We start from the raw sequence: 21,907 nt of genomic DNA, 5'->3' as shown, positions 1-21,907 counted from the left end.
GGTGGGCATCAGGGGTGTCCAGTGTGTCACTGTTACGGAAGGTGCCGGGGTGGGGAGCTTGTCCACTTACGCTTCATTGCAGGCGTGGACTCACTGGGACGCGGTTTGCGTCTGAGTGTTACTTTGGGGCCTCTTAGGAAGGATTCTTTTTTTTTTTTTTTTTTTTTATTTAAATATTTATTAAATATTGAAGAAATAAAAATAGTCAGCATCATACTACTGTATCACATTACTCAGGAAGGATTCTTGAGTTCCTTGTGTGTGCACATTTTGCTGTCAGTCTCCCCCCTACCCCACATGGTGAGTGGGGCAGAGCAGACCCACCTCCCCACAGGCAAGGGGATGAGTGGCCGTGGTCACCTGGCATCCAGCCCTGTGGAGCGAGTGTCCTAAGGGGACGAGGGGCCCTGCCCGGGTGCAGGAGTGACTGACCGGCTGGTGTGCCACCCTGCGACTCTGGCCAAAGCAGTGGCCTCGGCAAAACCTCCCACAGGGTCTGCATGAGTACTTCTCACCTCCCCAGGCCCATCCTGTCCGGCTCCACGCTGAACTCTGGGCCAGCAGCTTGCCCTTTGTAAAAGGCACGGTATTGTTTCACCCTAGGCAGTGTCCATTTTACAGATGAGCAAAGTGAGAACTCAGAAAGGTTGAGTCACTCCCCAAGCTTACTTAGCTTGGAGGGGGCAGAACCAGAACCAGTCCAGGTTCACAACCTCAAGGCCTGCTCACTTAACCCCTGAGTTTTGCTGCCTTCCTAAATGGCTGGCTCGCCCCGAGGCAGTGGCTACACCCCTGGCCTGCTTTGTGGGGTGTCCTACACAAGGACACCTATCTTCCCAGCTACCCTGGAAGGTTCCCAGGCAGTAGTGCAGGCATTTGGCCCCTGACAAGCCATCCACCCTTGAAGCCCAGGTGGGGTCCTCCTGGCACTTGGAGCCCCAGCAGGCCCTGGTCCAGGCCCCGCAGCAGCCACTGAGGTCTCCTGTGCCGACAGCAGCCACCTCATCCCCCTGCTGGGTCACACCTGCTGTGCCCAGGGCCTCTCATGCTTCCTGTTGGCTGTTCGCAAGCCTTCTCAGGAGCTCAGGTTTCAGGCTGTGCTTTGCCAGCACTGGATGCTGCTGAGGGAAGGAGCTGGTCTTGCAGGGAGACTTCCAGCCAGGCGGGAGAGGTACAGAACACGCCTGTTTCAAATCCTGTGTAAATATTACTCTTGTCAAGGGGAAGGCGTCTTGTTTTTCTAGCCCTCCCGCTCCCAGGCCTTTTCCCAAATATCCATCCCAGGATTACACAGCTGCAGTGTGTGTGGAATGAAAAGGTGTCTCTGCCCGGCTGCTGGAGGGCCTGCATCCTGACCTTCGGAACAAAGCAAGCTTCCCTGTGTTTTTATGGGTGGGCTGGCTGTATCTCTTGGCTCAAGCTTTAAATGGTCAATTCTGCAGGTTTTAGAGCAGGGGAATGTGGAGAATTTGGGGTGGGACTCTCTGCTGCAGAAGGGCTGAGAAGGTCAGGAGTTAGACCAGGGAGTTCCAGACTCTCTGGCTGGAAGAGCCGTTTTCCTGATGAAATGCTCCAGGAACCCCAGTGTGCACGGGATGTAAGGGGAGAGCCTCCTTCCCTCCCGTTACCCCTCAGCCACCTTGAAGATGGAGTAGGGCTGCGTTAAACATGCATTAAACTCACAGGAACTCATCTGTATATACAGGGGGGTGCAGGGGAACACCGCCATGCCCAGAGATGTCTGGGGTACTGATTCTAGCTGGCGGTGGTGGTGAGAGGGACTCCTGCATGTGGATTTTCTTTCTCTCATCTGCTCTCAGGCGAGTGCATTAGCTCCAGGTTAGACAGACCTTATGTTTAAACCCCAGTTCAGCCATTCCCCAGCTGTGTGTCTTGGGGTGAGTTATTTGACCTCACTGAGCCTCCACTTTGTTCCTGTAAAATGGGAATAATAAAGGAGCCCACCTGATAGGTTGTTCTTGTCCTGTAATTCCTTATTTCTCTTTTCCCACCTCATCTTCCTTTCTGGACCCTCACAATCAGGATGAACTGATGTCTCTTAGGAATGGAGCAATCCTGTCCTTTCCACTGCAGCCAGGTCTTTTCATCTTCACTTTAAAAGTATCTTTCCTTGCTGTCACTTGCAGCTGCTTCCTGGAAACGCTGTCCCTTGTTTGAATACCCCCTCCCTTTCCCCCCACGCGGCCTTGCTTCGGCAGCGGCTGAGTGAAGGGCTCCTGGGCTGCACAGTGTAGAGACAAGGTTGAGACAGTTGTGGAGGCAGGGTGAGGGGGTGGTGCTGGGACGGGAGCCTCGGGAGCTTTTCCAGAAACAGCTGGGTTGTGTTCAGGGTTGCATGATAGCAGCCCCTTTGTCTTATTGATAACCAGAACAGTAATTCTTTCTCCGGTCTCGGAGCTATAATTAAACCAAAATAGTTCCCAGCTGGGGCGGCGTCCAGGGCTCTAGAAGAAGCCCAGCCCCGCAGAATGCTATGCCGGGGATGCCCCGTAGAGGGCACTGTAGCGGGTGCGCAGCTGGTGACTGACCGCCTCTTCCCCCTCTGAACTGGAAAGGGGCCTGGGGGAGTGGGGCCTTTTTCAGGGCCTTGGGCTCAGGCGGGAATGCCACAGTGGTCATTGGTTGGCACTGTCTTTTGGCCCAGCTTTCCTTCGATCACGAGAGAGGATGTCTGTGCCGGAGGCCCCCATGGACCAGGCAGGCAAGAAGTGGGATGTCCTGGAGCTGCAGTTAGGACATCTGAGGCAGCCCCGCTGCCCATCCAGAGGCCAGGAGACGGGCCTGGGCTCTGAACCCCCTCAGACTTGCTTCAGTACCGGCTCTGCCACTTTCTCCTGTAGCTCTGACGGGCATGCGGTTGAACCTCCCTGAGCCTCAGTGTCGTTTGTTAAAGACGAATCACTAGGCATGTAAAATGATGGGCACAGGATCTGGAGCCAGAGTGGTGCAAGTGGTATTAGCAGGAGCTCCCGTTCTGGTCCTGTTCTTGTTTCTGGTATTCAAGGCAAAGCGGCAGGGCTGGCAGATCCTAGCGGCTACCCCGGTCTTCAGCGTGGTACCTGGGGCGAGGAGCCTGAGGAGGAAGGAGGCGGCGCTGGGCTGCCTGGGCTTCTCCAAGTCCAGCCAGAGGAGAAAGGGAAGGTCAGAGGGGCCCACGCTTCCCCCACCCTTGGGGGCAGAGCTGGCCCTTGGGGGCTGAAGCAGCATTTCAGGCTCTCAGTGACGACTCGGGCTTCTCGCCCTCAGCCACGGCTCGTGCCCAGAGGAGAAAACAAGGCGGTGCGTGCTTGTGGACAGAATGTTGGCCACACTCCTGCCTGGGCCTTGGAAAGGGGTTACCATCCCCCAGGGCCTGAGGTTCTCTGTGCCAGCAGGTCAGAGCTAGTACTGGTGGGTTCCCGTGCCACCAAGGTGACCCCTGTGAGAGGGAACCTCCTTTTGCCCCGCCACTGCTTCAGGGCCCCCAGAACGCTCCCCAAAGCACACCCTCCCCATCCCTCCAAACCTTCCACGGGATCTTTATTCCTGCTTCCTTTCTCCCAGGTATCCAGTCTGAATTTTTCATCAACACCACCCGAGCAGGGCCAGGGACATTGTCTGTCACCATTGAAGGCCCGTCCAAGGTTAAAATGGATTGCCAGGAAACCCCCGAAGGGTACAAAGTCATGTACACCCCCATGGCTCCTGGAAGCTACCTAATTGGCGTCAAATATGGCGGGCCCAACCACATCGTGGGCAGCCCGTTCAAGGCCAAGGTGACAGGTAACAACCACAAACACCTTTAAAGTTATTCTTCCCCCTGTGGAGGTGATCTTGTCAGATTATCAGCAGAGCTCTTCGATCCAGTAGAAACTGGATGATTTTACATATGTTGAATCTGCTTTGAATCTTGAATGTAAAGAAATGGTAGGACATGTCAGAGTGACTGCATGTTCGAAAACTTGCAAAATAAGCAGGCAGAGTAGGGGTGTAGAAGTTGAGAAGGCACATTAGGTGGTTTTCTGTCTCAAACGGAAAAGAAGGAATGTTTACATATTTGAGATCTTACATATTTGTTTAGGTCAGGGCCTGAAAAATCCCCTCCTTTCTAACCTTCACTTTTAAAATAATCAAAAGGTTTTATTAAATTTCTAAAAATGTGCCTCCTTCAGAACACTGGAAAAAATACCAAACAGTAAAAACCACCTCACAGCCCACCACCCAAGGTAACCACCATAAATATTGTGGTGAATTCCTTCCACGTGTCTCTTTCTGCTTGGTTCACTGTCATATAAGTAGCATAGGTTCATTGCAGAAAATTTAATTAAAATTAAGTAAATTAAAAATTCAGATAGAAAAATCATCTTCTAGTATGCCGAGAGGGGAATTCTTTGGCAGTCCAGTGGTTAGGACTCAGCGCTTTCACAGCCGAGGGTGCGATTTCAGTCCCTGGTCAAGGACCTAGGATCCCACCAGCTCTGCCGCACCACCCAAAAAAAAAAATATGCAGAGAGAATCATTTTTGATATTTTGTCAATGTCCTCCCACATGTTTACACTGCTTATACATAGAGTATTTTATATAAATGGAAAGATATATGGCACGTGGTTATATTCCTGGAGGCACGTGCTTATTACCTGGAAGGATTTCCAGGTCAAGTCAGCCAAGGCCAGACTCTCCCATATACCCAGAAAGCCAGATCTTAGTTGTGTGGGGCAGGACCCCAGAACCCCATAGAAGACATTATAGGGGGTGAGATGGAAAAGTTGTGGCATTTAGATCCAGGTGTCGGGGGGTGTGAGGTAAGGGTGTGGTGGCTTTTGGATCCAGGTGCTGGGGAGCTGGGGCTCTCCTGGGGCTTCTGCATGGGGTACTTGCCTTGTCTGGCCAGTCATGCCTGCTTCTCTCCCTTCCATGTCCTAGGCCAGCGTCTGGTCAGCCCTGGCTCGGCCAACGAGACCTCATCCATCCTGGTGGAGTCAGTGACCAGGTCCTCCACGGAGACCTGCTACAGCGCCATCCCCAAGGCATCCTCGGATGCCAGCAAGGTGACCTCCAAGGGAGCGGGGCTCTCGAAGGCATTTGTGGGCCAGAAGAGCTCCTTCCTGGTGGACTGCAGCAAAGCCGGTAGGCAGCCTGGCCCTGCTCGGGGAATGGAGGGCATGGGCGACACCCTCTGTTCTGTGTACTTTGGTCTTTCCTGCTCTGGTCTGCAGTGCCCACCCACCCATGTAACCCAGACATTTGCAAGTAACGGTGTTCATTGCCCTGTTCTGCACTTAATAGTTTTAAATGATTTGCCTCTTGATTTTTTTCAAATGACCTCAAGGTACATAGGAAAGGTCGCATTATCCTCTTTGCATTGTATCAGTAACCTGGCCTCTTCTAGGTCACTAATTGCTGTAATTGCAATTTGAACTTGGGTATTTATTTGGGTGTCAATGTTAGTTGCCTGGGTTCTGGCATCTAGCACATCTGGGCTGGAAACCTGGCTTCACCACTTACTTATTTCTCCCTTCCTCTCGCCCTCCCTCCCTTTCTTCCTTCCTTCCTTAATTTCCAAAGCTTATTAGCCATGTGACCATGGGAAGGTTACTGAATCTTTTTCTAAAAGTCAGTTTCCTCTTCTCTAAAATGGGAATAATCATAGGACCTTCCTGAAGGTTCTCATGAGAATAAATGAGATCAGAGTAGCCAGCACTTACGTAGCCTTTACTATGTGCTAAGGGCTTCACATACAATAACTCCTCTAAACCTCACAAGAAGCCCATGAGGTAGGTGCTAGTGTCATCCCCTGTTTACAGATGGGGAAGCTAAGGCAGAGAGAGGTGAAGTTCCATATCCAAGGTCACCCACCTAGGAAGTGGCAGGGCAGAGATTTGAACCCATAAGAGTCCTGCTCGTAATTGCTGCGCTCTCCCACCTCTCAAAGGTCCCCAGCATCATCAGAGACGCGTAACAGGCAGTAACTGGTATCTTTCCTTTGGCTCCCACATCCCCGCCTCTTCCTCTGCCTTCTGGGATGCACCTTCACGGAGTAACCACCTTCCTCTGCCTCCCAGGTTCCAACATGCTGCTGATCGGGGTGCACGGGCCCACCACCCCCTGTGAAGAAGTCTCCATGAAGCACGTGGGCAACCAGCAATACAGTGTGACCTACATCGTCAAGGAGAAGGGGGATTACGTTCTGGCCGTGAAGTGGGGAGAGGAGCACATCCCTGGCAGCCCCTTCCATGTCACGGTGCCTTAAAACAGTTCTCATCAAGTCCTGGGAGGCGTTCTGGTGGTTGCTTTTGTTGCTTGTTTGTAACTCGTTTTATACAAAGTCCTTCAGCCCGTTTGTGGGTCTGAAACCCCATCCCAAAAACATTGCCGTTTTTTTTTAAGTACCTTCAGAAAGAAGTCCTAAACTTGACTCTTTAGGGACATGTTGGGGACTCAGGAAATGCAAATTTGTTCAGTAGGCCCAGCAAATTGGACCTCTTTTGGCACAGATCACCCCCTGCAGACAGAACAAGAACAGACAAGGCTGATATTTTTAAGAAATGAAATTGGCTAGTCAGTTTGCAAAACAAGACTGGGAGGAAGGGCAGGGAAAATGGGGACACCTAGTTTATGTTGTCGTTTAGAAAACAAGATGACCCTATCACGTAAGAAAAGGCCGTTGGGTAACACCAGTTTTAACACTACCACTCCCCCCCCCCCCCCCACCCATCTCTCAAAGGGCAGAGTGTCTGAGGTGACAGACTGGCCGAAATGGCTTCTTGGTGCCTCTCCCCTCATCCTGCTACTTATTTCCCTGCAGAGTCATTGCATGTGACCATCTTGACAGCCATGTCTTTGCTTTTGTTTTCAAAGTCCGTTTCAGTCGCTGGGTCTGAGGAAATTCTGCAGTGGCAAGCGGCGCCCCCACTTGGCAAAGATCCCCCTTTTTTTTAACCAACACTAGCCCTTGTTCTTAACACACGCTCCAGCCATTTGTCTGTTTGATGAGTCTTACCAGCATGTCCAGAGACACCGCAGGTGGGTCCACGTGTTAGCAGAGAGGCCTGTCACGCGACATAACACTCCACACTCACCCCCAGGCAGCCCCAGCGTGAACTTTTTCTGGAAGATAATTATAGAAGGAAACTCCTGCCAACCTTTGGCCGGAAAGTCAGGGAATGACAGGGGAGGGAAGGACAGCAGCTCATTGGTGGTCCTTTACCATTTGCAGAAATAATGAAAGCGTATTTGGCCCTGACCACATGGCACCCGAGGCTCTTTGGAAAGCAATAATAAGCAGGTGCAAAATTCCGAAAATGGGAGTATAAGGCATTTTGCATGCCTTCTTGCAGACCTGCTTTGGAATAAAGTGAAAGCACTCGGGGACTGCCTGACTGCAGGGCCCAGATGTGTAGTGTGGTCTGGGCAGGCAGCCCTTTCAGATTTGCTGCTTCGTCCTGAGGAGGTGGCCACTGTCATCTCGAGTGTGTCCATGGATGGGGCAGGGTGAGGCGGGTGACCCTCCCCGAGGTGTAGCAGCTGAGGGTGAGCGTTGGCAAAGCCCACCTGTTAAGAACTGGAGTGGCCCGAAGCCAGATGTGAAAGGACCACGGGCTTCGTAAACCGGGATGTGGAAGCAAAACTGGAACCAAATGCCAACTGTAAATTGTATCTTATAACTTATTAAATACAATGTTTGCTCCATAAGCTCCCCAGGTGTTCTTGGATGGTGTCCTTTGGTAAATGGTTTGAGTCTCTGACCGGCTCTCCCAAACCCTGGCCGAAAGAACGCAGACTAAGCAACTTGTCTTAACAGAGAGCCTTGCCTCTTTTTTGCGGGGAGACGTTCTGTTTCTCCGCAGGCCCCAGTGGGAATTTATCAGGGTGAGGGGTCCTGGCACCAACACAGCCTCCTGGAGAGGTTTGCTAGGGTTTGCCCTGGTTAAGAGTCCCAGATATGAAACCCACTGAGGGGAAGGCTATGTTTAAAAAAAAAGGTGAGAGAGAGAGTCTTTTTCCTGATGACCTAGGAAACCCTTGTTATAGGGAAGCGGTATCACCTGTCATCCCATCGCCCTTGGACAGCAGGGTTTGGAATTGGTGGTGCCGCCTTCCCTCCATCCTCTCTGCCTCTGTTCCTCCTTTCTGTTCGGGAAGCTTCTCCTTGCTGCGTGCTTAGGACGCACTTAGCCCTTGCCTCCTCTTGCCCTACAGCAGTGCTGTGACATGATTTTATGGTGATGACACTAACTCAGGTGCTGCAGTGACATGTTTGCAGTCCCAAAGCTCACTTGGGGCAGACCCTGGGCCCCCTGCCTTTTTGTCCTCAGAGTGGAAGCTCTACCTCCCTGCTTATCCCACTGTGGGAGCAGGAGTACAAAAGGAAGGGGACCCAGGAGCCGCCCCCACCAGGCAAGCCCCTGGCAGTTGCCATGGTGATGGGAAGTGTGTTCTGGACCCCCAGCCTTGTATTGGGGGTGAGCGGTGGACGGAAAGGCAGGGAAGGAAGACTCTAGATCTTTCTGTGTGTTTCTTCCTGACACCTGGCTGTTGATCAAGGATGGCAATTTGTGTCCCTCTGAGAGGTGGGAGGAGGGTTGGAGAAAAGGAGGTTCCTCCTGCCCGTCCTTCTGAAGGGAGCACCCTTATCTGTGGGCCTGCACCGTGAATGTCTGGTCCTGGACCCCAGGAGGCCCATGGGCTTTGGGGAATGCAGGCTCTGCCCAGTGGGTCTGGAGAGGCAACAGTCGGCTGAGTTTGCCCAAAGAAGAAAACGGGGGCCCAGCTTGAAGGCCAGTGGTTTCTGGGGAGACCGCATTTGTAAGCTAACAGCTGGACTTTGGCATCAGGTAGTCTAGGGCTTAAGTCCTGGCTCGGCTGCTCACTGGCTATGTGGCCTTGAGGAGGTTGCTTCACCTCTCAGAATGTGCCCCCCTTGGGGTGGTTGTGAGGGTCACATGAAATCCCACTGGGAGCTGTGAGAGTGTTGGCCACTGCTCTCTATGATCAAATCCTGCCAGGCGATGTGCCTCCTCCACGGGCCGCTTGTTAGCACCTGGGGCTGCCCCTGGTGGTCCCCCGACAGTTACATCAAAGACGTCTCAGAGTGAAATTTGTGCATCTCTCCACTGGTCAGTGGCTAGAACCACAGGGCAACTGTTATCTGCACCTGGACTTACTGCTATGGGAACCGGCTGTTGTTTGTGCAGGCACATTGAAAACTGAAACTTGACCCTGGACCAGCTGGGTGCCAGGCCCTTTCTGACTTTCACTGGCTGACTTTGCCCCTTTCCTACCAAGGGTTGGCTGGACCATCACTCTTTTGGTGGCTGATGGAGGTTAGGCAGACAGCAGCTGCCAGCTGCCCTGCAGAGATCCCCAAACCAGAGGAGGCCTGCCCCCTTCCAAGCCCAGACGCCCTCCTCTTCCTCATCCGATTTCCCTCTGCAACCCAGTGAAGCACTCATCAGCAGTGCTGTCAAGAAGGAAACATTTTATTAACGTGTCCCTTTGTTTCCAGTGCATTTGTAAACACGTAGACCCTTGACCATGTGTCTAGTCTTAAGACTTCAAAGGGGCCTTGAAAGCCACGTTTTGATGAGTTTGGTGTAAAATGAGTTGGGCACATAGGGATTTAATTTGCCTTGAGAATTGCACAGCCTTAAAAGGTAGCAGAGTAAAGGTTAGTGGCAAAATGAGTGCTCGATCCTTGTCAACCCCCCCAAGTTCGTTTTTTTTTAGATTATTTTTAGCTGCATTGGATCTTCGTTGCTCTGCGCGGGCTTCCTCTAGTTGCGGCGAGCTGGGGCTACTACTCTTCGTTGCGGTGTGCAGGCTTCTCATTGCGGTGGCTTCTCTTGTTGCGGAGCACGGGCTGTAGGCGCGCGGGCTTCAGTAGTTGTGGCTCATGGACTCTAGAGCGCAGGCTCAGTAGTTGTGGCGCACGGGCTCAGTTGCCCCGTGGCATGTGGGATCTTCCTGGACCAGGGATGGAACCCGTGTCCTCTGCTTTGGCAGGTGGATTCTTAACCACTGCGCCACCAGGGAAGTCCAGTTTGTATTTTAAAATGGGGAGCAAGATCATTAATTTAAGTGCCCTTTGGCCTTAGTGCTCAGCCAAAGGAATGGAATCTTTCCAAGTCTCCATTAACTTGTGGGGGGAAGGGGCTTTGTAATCAGAGTATTTCAACTAATGAAAACTCTCCCAGAAACAGCTTGTTTAGCTAATTTTTTTCTTCCCCTCACAATAGTAAATCATAACTCCAAGAGGGAGTGAAAATGTCACATCGCTCAAGGCAAGCCTGAATCTGATTTTTTCCCTCTGGCTTTGGTCTCAGGATGCTGCCCAAACACATGGTGGGAGGAATCTTTCTAAACAAAGGGATCCTTTTTGCTTTGTGATAAGGCTTTTGTCTGGGCCCCTGAGCCCACAGGGGATCGGCTCATGTGCAAGGAATTTAGGGTGGCCTACCCCACACCCCTTCTTTCTTCCTCTAGAGTTCTCCAAAGCAGGCTGGCAGGAGATGGGGAGTTTACAAGCCTGATTTGTGGCTCGCATCCAACGGCCCTGCTTATCTCCCCAGGACAAAGCTCGAAGATGAAAGAATCCCGCAGGCCTTTTATTGCCCACTTTACTCCCTCTGCCGTGACCACCGCCTTCCCTAGGCACCAGGACACCTCTCCCTGTCAGCGTGGACATTCTTAGGGCAAAGCTGATGCTGAACGCTGGTGGGATGATCTCAGAGGAGAGGCAAGTCCTGGCAGAGGCACCAAGCCCCGGAAATGCCTGCTTCAGGCCCCGCTAGTAGCAGCAAAAGAACCTAATGTGTGCGAAACGCTCAGAAAGCAGCAGGTCAGATGCTGCAGGTGCAGGTCTGGATTCCGGTCTCAGCTCAGACACCTCAGGCAGTTATCGTCTCTGTGCCTCTGTGGCTTTATCCATAAAATGGGAAGATAATGGGAAAAGCCATTCTAAGATTAACCTCTAGAAAGATCCCACAACACATCCATCTCCCAACTGACTTGGGCAAACCTTCCTTCACCCAGAGCTGCTGGGGGAGGGGATGCCTGAGTTTTGGCGAGACTCATCTCCCCAGGTCAGAGTGGAAGGGATACCTCACAAAAGGAAGCGTAGTTTGTAGGGAAGCCGTTTAGCATGGTGGTTATTAGCACAGGCCAGCGGGTTCAAATCCTGGTCCTGCTGTGACCTCCGGCCGATCATTTAACCTCACAGAAAACGGTGCCTCCGTTTTTTCTTCAGTGAAACAGGGACCAGGTAATGGGACCTTCCCCATACAGTGCTCTTAGGATTAACCAACAAAATGCACATAAAGAATATCACTGTATCCAGTACACGGTAAGGGTTCACAGAATTACTATTACTCGTGTAAAGTGCTCTGAGAGCTTAATTCCAGGAGGGGCTACTTTAAAGACACAAGTACTGAGTCCTAGGAAAGGCCCTTGTCGTGGACAGAGTCCCAGGCTGGGGATTAGGGTTGCGCGTCATCGGTGGACATGGATAGGGTGGGTCCTTGGTGGCCTGGGAGCGTGGCCAGAAAGCTGGGAGGAGAGTTGGGTGCACCCGTGCCCCTGCTCGCCTCCTGGCCTCCCCTTGTTTCTGAGCTGCAGTGACCTCTTTTCCCCTAGCACAGGCCTAGGCCAGAGATAGACCTGGGGGCTGCCTCCACACCTTCCCAGGGGTTGTTGGTGGCTTTTAAATGAGTTTTTAAATCTACAGTAAGACAAATGTCCTAAGTAACAATGAGAGGCACTGACTCTTAAGATTATCCCCAAATTTTTACAGGGGAGTTTGCCAGGGCTCAGAGAGGGTAGCGATGATCAAGCTGTGTTAAAACCTGGGAAGCCTGAATTAAAACCTGGGGTCCTGAAGCTGCTCACAGGGGCCTGGCACAGGATGGGCGCCCGCAGACAAGGGAACAGAATCTGAAGGCAGCTCTCCTTGTGGGCGGTTGGCTGTCCTTGTGCCAACTGGAAGCCAACATTTTGGGGGTCGCCTCTCTGCACCCTCCCACTCCCCTCCCTTCCGGGGTAGCCTGTCCACTGGGCAGGAGGACAGCCGCCTGGGCTGTTGTCACTGCAGTGACCACCAGGGACCGCCTTGGACACTCAAACTGCAGCACCGTGGGCAGCTCGGGTAGTGGGGAAGGCACAGGGTCTCCGAAGCCCCAAGGAGGGGGACACCCACCTCTGCCCTCTTCGTGCTCTGAACACCTGGGCTTACCAGTCTGTGGGTGGGGGCCATCTGGGCCAGGGAGGCTTTCTTGAGTTCTGGCACCAGACCCCGCCACCATTTCACCCCAGGGTCTTGCCACCCCCAGCCCCCTAACTCTTGACTTTCCTCTCTCCATCCTTACCCAGCCTACCTTGCAGCAAGAGAGTTGCCATGAACCAGTGTTCATGGTTCAGTTCTCAATCAAAGGACACCTCCTCCAGGAAGACTTCTCAGACCATCCTCCAAATTCCCTGCCTGCCCCTCTATCCACCTGGTTAGGCATCTGTCTCTCCGGTACTGAGAAACCTTGAGGGCAGGAAGCCTGTCGGCTCTGTCCCTTCTCATCTCCCTTTAGTACCTGGCTGTGTGTCTGGCACAGGGTCAAGAGCAAGTGAATGTTTGCTGAATGAATAAACAAGAGCATACCCAGCAGAGTGGAAAGGCAAGTGGCCCCAGGGCATTGTGGGTAACCTCTTTCTCATCGGTACTCACCCCAGAGGGTCCTGGTCAAGGCAGAGGGTGTGAGGATCCAGAAGGCTGACTTCATGGTGCTACTGGGGTGACTGGTGGGTCCTCCTCTGCGCCGCCCTGCCTGTACCTCTCTCACGATGCTCGTCACATTCCGTGGGAGAGACTGTAACAGAGATGTGGGCTTTGGAGTCAATCCCGGTGCGACCATTTAATGTTGCTGAGCATCACTTTTCTCACCTGGAAAAGTGACGTAAGAGAGCCTGTTAGTGGGACTTCCCTGGTCCAGTGGCTAAGACTCTGCACTCCCAATGCAGGGGGCCCGGGGTTCATTCCCTGGTCAGGGAACTAGATCCCACATGCCGCAACTAAGACCTGGCACAGCCAAATAAATAAACATTTTTTTAAAAAAGAGCCTATTAGTCGTTGAGTGAAGTCACTCAGTGAAGCCCCCAGCTCAGGGCCTGGCACAGAGTGGGTGCCACCACACAACAGGAGTGTGCCCTGGGGCACATCATTTCTCCAGGCCTCCATTTCCCCACCTGAAAAGGAGGCTCTGAGAGCCCCAGTAATCACGCAGGTGGTTTAAGGCACACGGAGTGCAGCCTAGCAGCTGGCACCTAGCAGGTGCTTGTTAATCATCAGCTGACATTTACAGAGGGCTTCCTCTGTGCCAGGTGCTGTTTGTCTCAAGTTGTTGAACACTGTTCTAACGTCAGTCTCTGAACACTAGGGGTCGTTCCCGCCATCATCTCGCTGTACAGATGAGGCCGTGCCACTGTCAAGTGGCAGAGCTGTGTGTGAGGAGTTGGCCCGGCAGCCATGTAACCAGAGCTTCCTGGAGTGGAGATGAGCTCTCTTTAGACCCCCTTGGGTGCCTGGCATGCAGTAGGTGTACCCTGGGGTTTGCTGAATGGAATAGAGGCTGTGGAACCCCATGCGCCACCTGGGATCCTCCGGGTATGAGGGGGAAAGGCCTGGGCCCTGGGTTCCTCTGGGGCAGAACAGGGCCCCCTCCCAGGCACCCTGGGTGGGTGTGGCCTTTGCTCCTTTTTTCAGTCTGGTCTGTCCCACCCACTGCCTGCGTGTGGCCCGCAGTGCCCTGAGCAGCCCAGCCTCTCCTCTCCGGCAGGGCCTTGGCAACCCAGCCCTCATTGGCTGCACGTATCCTTGGAGACGAGGCACCAGCAGTGCAAACATAGGCTGCAGGATGTTTCCTCCCTCCCCCGCCCCCTTGCCCTCACTGCCATGAGGGATCTATTCACCTCCCAGAAGCAAGCCTGCTGGCAGGAGCACATCCGGAAGAAGACTGCCGCCCAGGTCGCCTGGAACATCAGCTATGGCCACAAGCACCTGAAGGAGGGACCCTTGCCCAGGAAGCAGCTCCAAAAGGCCCCCTTCAGGTCAGTCTGGGAGTGGGGCCATCCCGGGCCACCAGCTCCCCTGACTGCAAGGAGGTACCTGTTGGATGGCCAGAGACCAGGGGGCTCCAGGATCAGCTGTCCAGGGGAGTAGGTGTCCAGGGCCCTCCGCCCAAGGGAGACAGAGTCAGGCAGGCCCGAAGAGCAACTCGGGGGCTAGCAGGCCAGGCCAAACCAGGGGGCTTAGGCATGAAGCAGGTCCCCCCGCACCCTGCAGCTGCTCTTCCCAGGCATCTCGCTCGATGGCCAAGGCCAGACCTCCTACCTCCGGGAGCGGCATCGGCAGAAGCCGGAGGAGAAGTTTCCGTCCTGGGAGTACAGCAGGCACGTGGGTAAGGGCCACCACCCTCTTGCCATTCCAGGCCTTTACAGGCAGGCCCAGCCTCGTCCCTCATCATATTCCTCTGGCTCACTATTCTCTGAGCAGGACTCCAGGCCTTTGCACGTTCTGGTCTTTCCACCTAGAATGCTCCTCCTGCCCCTCCCTCTGCTGGCTAACTTTCACATGTCACCTCCTCTGGGAAGTCTTCCAAGAGTCCTCCAGGCAGATTAGGTGAGCCCACCTTTGTGCTCCCGCAGCTTTTTGAGTCTGCACAAGCACTATCACCATTCCTTGAGGATCCATCTGGCCTGGTGAGGCCTTGGGCTTCCAGGGCTTCTTAGTTAATTTTATTAATGCCCTCCCAGCTCCCAGGTTGGGGCTGGCACTCAGTCACTGTGGGATAAATGAGTATGGACTAGGGAATGAGGCCTTGAATTGGAATCAAGAAGTGTGAGTTCAAATCCTGGCTCCACCACTTTCACGTTGTGTGAGCTCAAGCAAGAACCTTAACTTCTCTGGGCCTCAGTTTCCACACCTGAAAACTGGGAACAAATGAGTACCTCCCTTCCTTTGTCACAGGGTTTTGGGGAACTCAGGCAGGAAAACACCCCGAACAGGAGTTATCCTCAGAAAGCTGCATGAGGTGGGTAGGACACACATTCATTCATTCAGCATATAATCCTGTCGTTCAGAACAGCCAGTAGAGGGAAATCTGGAGCCACTGAATCCCAGCTCTACCCCAAAATGCATTAGTGAACCAACAGGCACAGAGCGACTCAGGTTGAAATTACCAGGCTGGGTTTGAATTCTGATTTGTTCGTTTGTTCATTCACTCATTCATTCATTCATTCATTCATTAACAAATGTTTATTGAGCACCTGATATATGCTCCTCTTTTTGTCCTGGGCTGTATAGCAGAGAGCAAGACAGACATGGGCCCTCACAGAGAGCCGATGACAGATATATGAAGTAGTGTCAGGCTGTGGTCCGTGCTACAGAGCTACACTTTTCAATTTTTACCATCACAGGAATTACCTGGGGATCGCGTTAAAATGTAGGTTCTGATCCTTCAGTGACGTCAGGGATGGGGTGAGATTCTGCATTTCTAACGAGCTCCCTGACGATGCAGATTCTGCTGGTCCGTGGACCACACTTGAGTATCAAGGCTATAAGAAGAGGTAAATCAGGAGAAAGCGATGGAGGCTGAGGGGCTGCTATGGTAGACAGGGTAGTCAGGGAAGGCCTGCTGGGGTGGGACGTTGAGCAGGGTCCCAGGTCGAATCTCCCCCATCGGATTCTGCTGAGAAGGGCCTGACTCCCTGTGCCCACAGTGCAAAGACTCAGTTTAGGCATCACATGGGGCTTCCCTGTTCCTCCTCTCCTGCTCGGCCCACAGGTCCATACCCACTGCCTGTGAAACCACTGCCAGGCATAGGGTCGCCAGATGGAGCAAATTAAAATACAGAATGCCCAGCTGCATTTGCATCTCAGATAAACAGTAATCTTTTAGTGTAAGTATGTACCAAATGTGGCATGGGACATACGTATACTGAAAAAATTATTCATTGTTTATCTGAAATTCAAGTGTAATTGGGCATCCTACATTTTATCCAGCAACCCAAGCATTGGAGTCAGGGGAGCTGATTCTGGCTGCCCCCTGGGTACAAGGGCAGTGCTGGGTTCAGGGCAAAGTTCAGTTTTCCCCCCTAGTGTTCTGTTTAAACCCACAGTTGCTCCCAGAATCTCTGGAATATTCTGTAAGCGTCTGGCCTCATGGCCCTAACCCAACCGGTTCAGAAGCCAGATGGGGAACAGATGACAGACCTTCCGCTGACCACTTCTCCCCTCCCCAAACAGATACAGACAGGAGCTGTGTCTTCCCAGTGGGTGCAAATAGCCACAGAAGAGGGGTTGAAGGCATTGTCTGGGCCCCAGCTAGGTCAGCCCCTAGTGCCTTTTACGCATAGAAAGCACCAGTCTGGTGCCTGGCACATAGTAAGTGCTCAAGAAATGGTAACTGGTAATGGTAATAATTATTATTATTAATTCAACAGGCAGGATTTGCAGCCAACGGGCACTTGGGGAGCTAGTTCAGCCTTGGGCAGGACCCTGGAGGTGTTTACTGTGGAGCATTGGGATGGGTGGGGAATCACTAGACAGGGGGAGAAATGTGATGAGGGGTAAGTGAGCTTGGGGTTGGGATGGGATCGAAATAGTTAACAATTAGCATAACCTGCGTGCCACCAATCAGGGCAGATCCTGGCCATGGAGCCAAAGCAGGGTCTCAAGATGCCCATGCTTTGCCAGGCATACCGTTTAGTTACTGGAGCCTAAGAAGGAATGGGGGGCCTAGGGTAGGGGTCAAGGGGCACAAGGAGCAGTGCTGTTGCTAACTGCGCAGAAGCATTTCACTCTTCTAGCAGCTGGAGCAGCTGTGGCACTGTGTCGTGTTGGGCTAGGGGTGGGCTGGCAGGAGGAGTGGTGGCCCCAGCACCGGGCCCTTGTTGTGTTCCAGGGGAATCCATGAAGGACACCAGGGCTCCAGCTTATGCCAGGTTCCAGCCCATCACAAAGAGCTTTTACATCAAAAGTAACATCTTCCATGTCCCACGGCGAACGGACCAGCGGATGTGAATTTGCTGGGGGTTCAGAAGCTGCTCCTTCCTTTTCGTGTGATCTGTCTGGACCCTGAAGAGCAGAGACACTGCCAGCCCCACCCTCCCTCTGTTCTGTTCAGCTCTGCCAAGCGGGGAGAGGCACGAGTCCTACTCTAAGGTGGGCACATGTCTGGGATTCAGGGGGGCCCGCCTGCTGCGTCTTGTCTGCCCTCAGAGACCTCAGCTCCTTGCAGAGCTCCTCACCCCCGCCATCACCGTCACCAGCACAGGTCACTCTCCTGGGGGAAGCAATGGAACCTCCAAGTGCTCCAGCAGCAGACCTGGGGCAGGCGAGGGGCATCTCTAAGTTCTTAAGGTGCTAAGGGGAGAGGAGGGGGATATCTCCCTGTCCTTACTCTCTACATCCTGTTGAAGGGACCCATAGCAGAACTGCTCAGTCCCAGGGTATCCCAGAGTTTAGGGAGGAAGTTGTTTCCAAGTTTACTTTCTGCTTCTCACACCTCCAAGAACCTGCACAGGTCAGGGTTGCCTCACTGCTATAACAAACAGCCCCTAAATCCCAGTTGCTCAAACTTACTAAAAAAATAAAGATGTATTTTTTACAGCACAGTGCAGTCTGATGTTCCAGCAGGCCACCTGCCACATGCTGATCTGGGGACCCAGGCTTCTCCCATCTGGTGGCTCTGCCATCTCCTAGGGCCTCAGAGTCCTTGCCTGAGTTCTCTACACCCAGCTGGGGGACGAGGGAGGAGAGACAGAGGGCCTGGAGAGAACATGCCTACCCTTGACCACCTTGGCCTGGAGCTGACAAAGGTCACTTCCTGTCACATCCTATTGGTGAGAACAAATCACATGACTTCTAGATGTGAGAAGGCTGGGAGTGTTGTGTGACCAGGTGGCCAGGAAGAAGAAGAGAAAGGGTCCCCAAACATCTAGCCCATCTCTGCCACAGAGCCTGATGTGCCCTGCGGCTGCTCTGGGGGTGGATTTGAGCTTGGCCACCACCCTAAACTCTCAAGTCCCCTCCTGTATGAGTTTGCTAGGACTGCCATAACAAAGGACCACAAACTGGGTGACTTAAAATAACAGAAATTTGTCTCACAGATCTGAAAATTCGAAGCCTAAAAATCATGCTCCCTCTGAAACCTGCAAGGAAACCCTTCCTGGCCTCTTCCTGGCTCCTGGAGGTTTGCTGGCAATCCTTGGCATTCCCTGGCTTGCAGCTGCATAACTCAGTCTCTGTCTTGGTCATCACATGGCCCCTGTGTCTCTGTCTTCACGTGGCCATCTTTTTTTTTTTAATTTATTTATTTTATTTATTTATTTTTGGCTGTGTTGGGTCTTCATTGCTGCGCGTGGGTTTTCTCTAGTTGTGGCGAGCGGGGGCTGCTCTTCGTTGTGGTGCATGGGCTTCTCATTGCGGTGGCTTCTCTTGTTGCGGAGCACAGGATCTAGGTGTGCGGGCTTCAGTAGTTGTGTGTGGGCTCAGTAGTTGTGGCTCGCGGGCTCTAGAGTGCAGGCTCAGTAGTTGTGGCGCACAGGCTTAGTTCCTCTGCAGCATGTGGGATCTTCCCGGACCAGGGCTCGAACCTGTGTCCCCTGCATTGGCAGGCGGATTCTTAACCACTGTGCCACCAAGGAAGCCTATGTGGCCATCTTATAAGGACACCAGTCATATTGGATTAGGGGCTCACCCTACTCCAGTATGTCCTCATCTTAACTAATTACATCTACTATAACCCTATTTCCAAATAAGGTCACATTCTGAGGTACTGGTGGTTAGAACGTCAGCGTATTTTTTTTGAGGGAATACAGTTCAGCTCATAACCCCTCCCTTCTGATAGCTAAACCTTGGTTACTGGGGCCATCTTGAAGGACCTTGCTCTTTCATTGGATTCCCTCCCAGAATCCCAGACATGTCAAATGTTTGTGGCTGGCATCCTATCCAGCGTTGGTGCACACAGCATCTCATTGCTTACAAGGCCTCTGGCATGGAGGAAGCCCAAGGATTCACCCTGTTACCAACCAGGGTTCCTGGCCTCCTTAATCAATAGAAATTGATCAGAGTCCAGACAAGAAATTCAGGCAAGGCTTTATTGGGGCACCTGCTGCAGCAGGCAGAGTGAGAACAAACAACATGTTCCTTGCCTGCTGGCTCGCTCCCTGAGGCAGGGGCGAGCTTGTTCCTTACATGAGGTGAGGGTAGGGGTGTGTCCAGGGGTCAGGTGGGAGGGGTGGCTTAGGTGTTTTGCCCACCCCTTACGTGGTGTTGTGTGCAGGGGGCATGCGGACTACCCTGCTTTTGCTCCTGACCCCCTACTGTTGCTCCAGGCTCTTCAAAAGTGGCAGTTGGGGTTTTTGGTCTTTTGTATCTTTTGGGCCCAGAATTTGCCCTAACTGTGCATGCACGCAGTTATTTTTAGTCCCATACAGTTTCTTTGTATTTTGTTGCTGGAGGAGAGGTGTGTCCAGGTGCAAAACCTGCAGCACTGCAGCAAAGGGCCCCAGGTCCCAGCCTATCTCAGCCCTGCACACAGCCCTTTGTGAAACCAAAATGCTCATGGGCCCACCCTGCTTAATCAGGGCACTGTGGTACCCTTCTACTCCACTCATCCAAAGAGCAGCTCCTCAGTCTGGCCAAAGAAAGAACGAGGCAAACCAACAGGTCTGTGAGGACCACCCCCAGAGGAACTTTCCAGGTCTCTCCAGGTTTTCCCCTTAGCCTGAAACTCCACAAAGGAGCTAGTAGTTTTAAAACTGCACATTGAACTAAGTGGCCTGCGTTTCCCTTATCAACTTTGGGGAAGTTCTTGAGTGGGAAAGAGCAAGAGGCGGAGAGCGTGAACAAGGCTGTGTGTGCATGTGATTCTGGGGAACCGGCACTGCAGCCTTGCACCCTAGAGGCAGGCGCTTGACAAATACCTGCCGAATGTAATCAACCAGATAGCCCACTGGGTTCTTCGGGGTCATTTGACTGAATGCAACAAACCTTGATCTGATAGCTCCCAGGGGCCAGGTCTAGGCTGGGCCCCTGGGGCAGAGGGGGCAAATCTTCTTGGAGCTCACGGCACAGACTGAGAAGGGCTGTGATGGGGGAAGATGGGCATCTTTGGAGCACAGAGGGGACGCCTAAGCCAGCATGGGGTGTCAGGGTAGGCCTCCTGAGGGACATCACCATTATTTCTGTCGTTAAATGAAACAATGCTCAGAAAATGCCTAGCAAATGGCTGGCTCTACATATGTGAATTATATTAATTGTTATTATGATTATCTCTATCAGCAGCAAGTCTGCAAAGCTGCTTAGAAGAGGACAGGCTGCTACCAGGGCAGCTTTTCGCAGCTGGGATTTTGCAAATAAATTAAGTCTTTTGGAACATGATTTGAGTGATGTTTTCAGTTCTCCCAAGGATGATACCACATTGCTAGCACCATTCTAGAAGCATGGGAAAACGGTTGATTCATAACAAGCAATGGATGTTCCAGGCTGTTAGGGCTTAATACTTCTGGGGAATTTATTTACGTATTTAGTGAGCACCTCTAAGATATTTGCTACATGCAGGCCTTATTCTAAACCCACACTGTCCAGTTCCATAGTCATGAGCTACGTGTATCCACTGAGCATTTGAAATGTGTCTCATCCGAATAGAGATGTGCTGTAAGTATAAAAGACACACCGGGTTTCAGAAATTTAGTATAATTAAAAAATGTAAAATAGCTCATTAATAATTTTTATAATGAATCACATGTTGAAATGACCAAACTTGGATATATTGGGTTAAATCAAGGATTGACAAACTTTCTCTGTAAAGGACTAGGTAGTGAGTATTTTCAGCTTTGTGGGCCATCCAGTCTCAAATAAGCAAATACTCAACTCTGCTGTTGCAGTGTAAAAGCAGCCATGGCTGGTACATAAACAAATGGGTGTGGCTATGTTCCAATAAAACTTCATTTAAAAAAACAGGTGGTGGGCTAGATTTGACCCATTGCCTGTAGTTTGCTGACCCCCTATGTTAAATAAAATACATTATGAAAATTAGTTTTACCTGTTTCTTTTTGCTTTTTAATTAATTAATTAATTTTTTGGCCGTGCCGCACGGCTTGCTGAACCTGGGCCACGACAGTGAAACCGCCAAGTCCTAACCACTGGACTGCCAGGAAATTCCCTCTTTTTGCTTTTTTAACGTGGCTACTAGAAAATTTCAAATTACAAATTGGCTCACATGCTATTCCTATCGCACAGGGCCAATCTAGGTGTTTTACAAGTATTAACTCTGAGGAATAGCTCTGTTGCCCTGGGAGAGGGGTGTCTTTGTGTGTGTGTGTGTGTGTAGGGGGGGATGTGTGAATTCTGATGACAACCTAAAGAGAGCGTGTGGAGTTGGTGCCTTGGTCTGGCTTCCCCACTGCTGAGTATGGAGTCCAAGGGCAGGTGGGTAGCTGCTTCCTGGGGGTATCTGGACCTGTGCCCTCTCTCTAGGTTCATCCTTTGACTAAAGCGAAGTTCCCGGCAAGACCACTAGGTGGTGGTGTTGGACCACAGGGTACCATGGTTGGACCACTGGAAACCTGCATTTTCTGCTTGGCTCTGCCATGCATTTGTTGTGTGGCCTTGGATCTCAATTTCCTCACCTGTAATATGGGGTTACACTAGACTAGTGAAAACATTAACTTTGGGGGCATACTGACTTGATTTGACTTCTGACTCCACCAGGGCCACATTATGACTTTTGTGGGTCCTAGTGCACTTTTGCCTTCACAAATCCCTTCCATAAAAAAATAGTAAAAATTATATTTTACAACAACACTGGTATAAAGACAGTTATGTTAATATTATATACTAAAACTTTGTCTTCAACCTAAA

The 21,907-nt window shown here is 51.9% G+C and overlaps 2 protein-coding genes across 7 annotated transcripts in view; one reads left to right on the top strand and one right to left on the bottom strand.

Moving 5' to 3' along the window:
• The window catches only part of FLNB (filamin B), a 138,790-nt gene extending 131,098 nt beyond the window's left edge, over positions 1 to 7,692 (top strand). For all 6 annotated transcript variants that reach the window (XM_082344607.1, XM_082344606.1, XM_082344605.1 and 3 more), the window contains 3 exons: positions 3,565 to 3,783; positions 4,924 to 5,127; positions 6,063 to 7,692. In XM_082344607.1, the coding sequence (XP_082200733.1) occupies positions 3,565 to 3,783; positions 4,924 to 5,127; positions 6,063 to 6,250 (611 nt within the window). In that variant the 3' untranslated portion in view covers positions 6,251 to 7,692. The remainder of the gene's footprint in view (positions 1 to 3,564; positions 3,784 to 4,923; positions 5,128 to 6,062) is intronic.
• Positions 7,693 to 7,824: 132 nt separating this feature from the next.
• The window catches only part of DNASE1L3 (deoxyribonuclease 1L3), a 45,888-nt gene continuing 31,805 nt past the window's right edge, over positions 7,825 to 21,907 (bottom strand). The window contains exon 9 of the mRNA XM_082344815.1: positions 7,825 to 20,699. The gene's annotated coding sequence lies outside the window, so the exon portion shown is untranslated. The remainder of the gene's footprint in view (positions 20,700 to 21,907) is intronic.

The sequence above is a fragment of the Balaenoptera borealis genome, assembly GCF_965194805.1.
Source record: "Balaenoptera borealis genome assembly, chromosome: 12".
Classification (NCBI taxonomy): domain Eukaryota; kingdom Metazoa; phylum Chordata; class Mammalia; order Artiodactyla; family Balaenopteridae; genus Balaenoptera; species Balaenoptera borealis.
The sequence above is the reverse complement of the archived record's forward strand: the minus strand, read 5'-3'. Positions and strand labels throughout refer to the sequence as shown.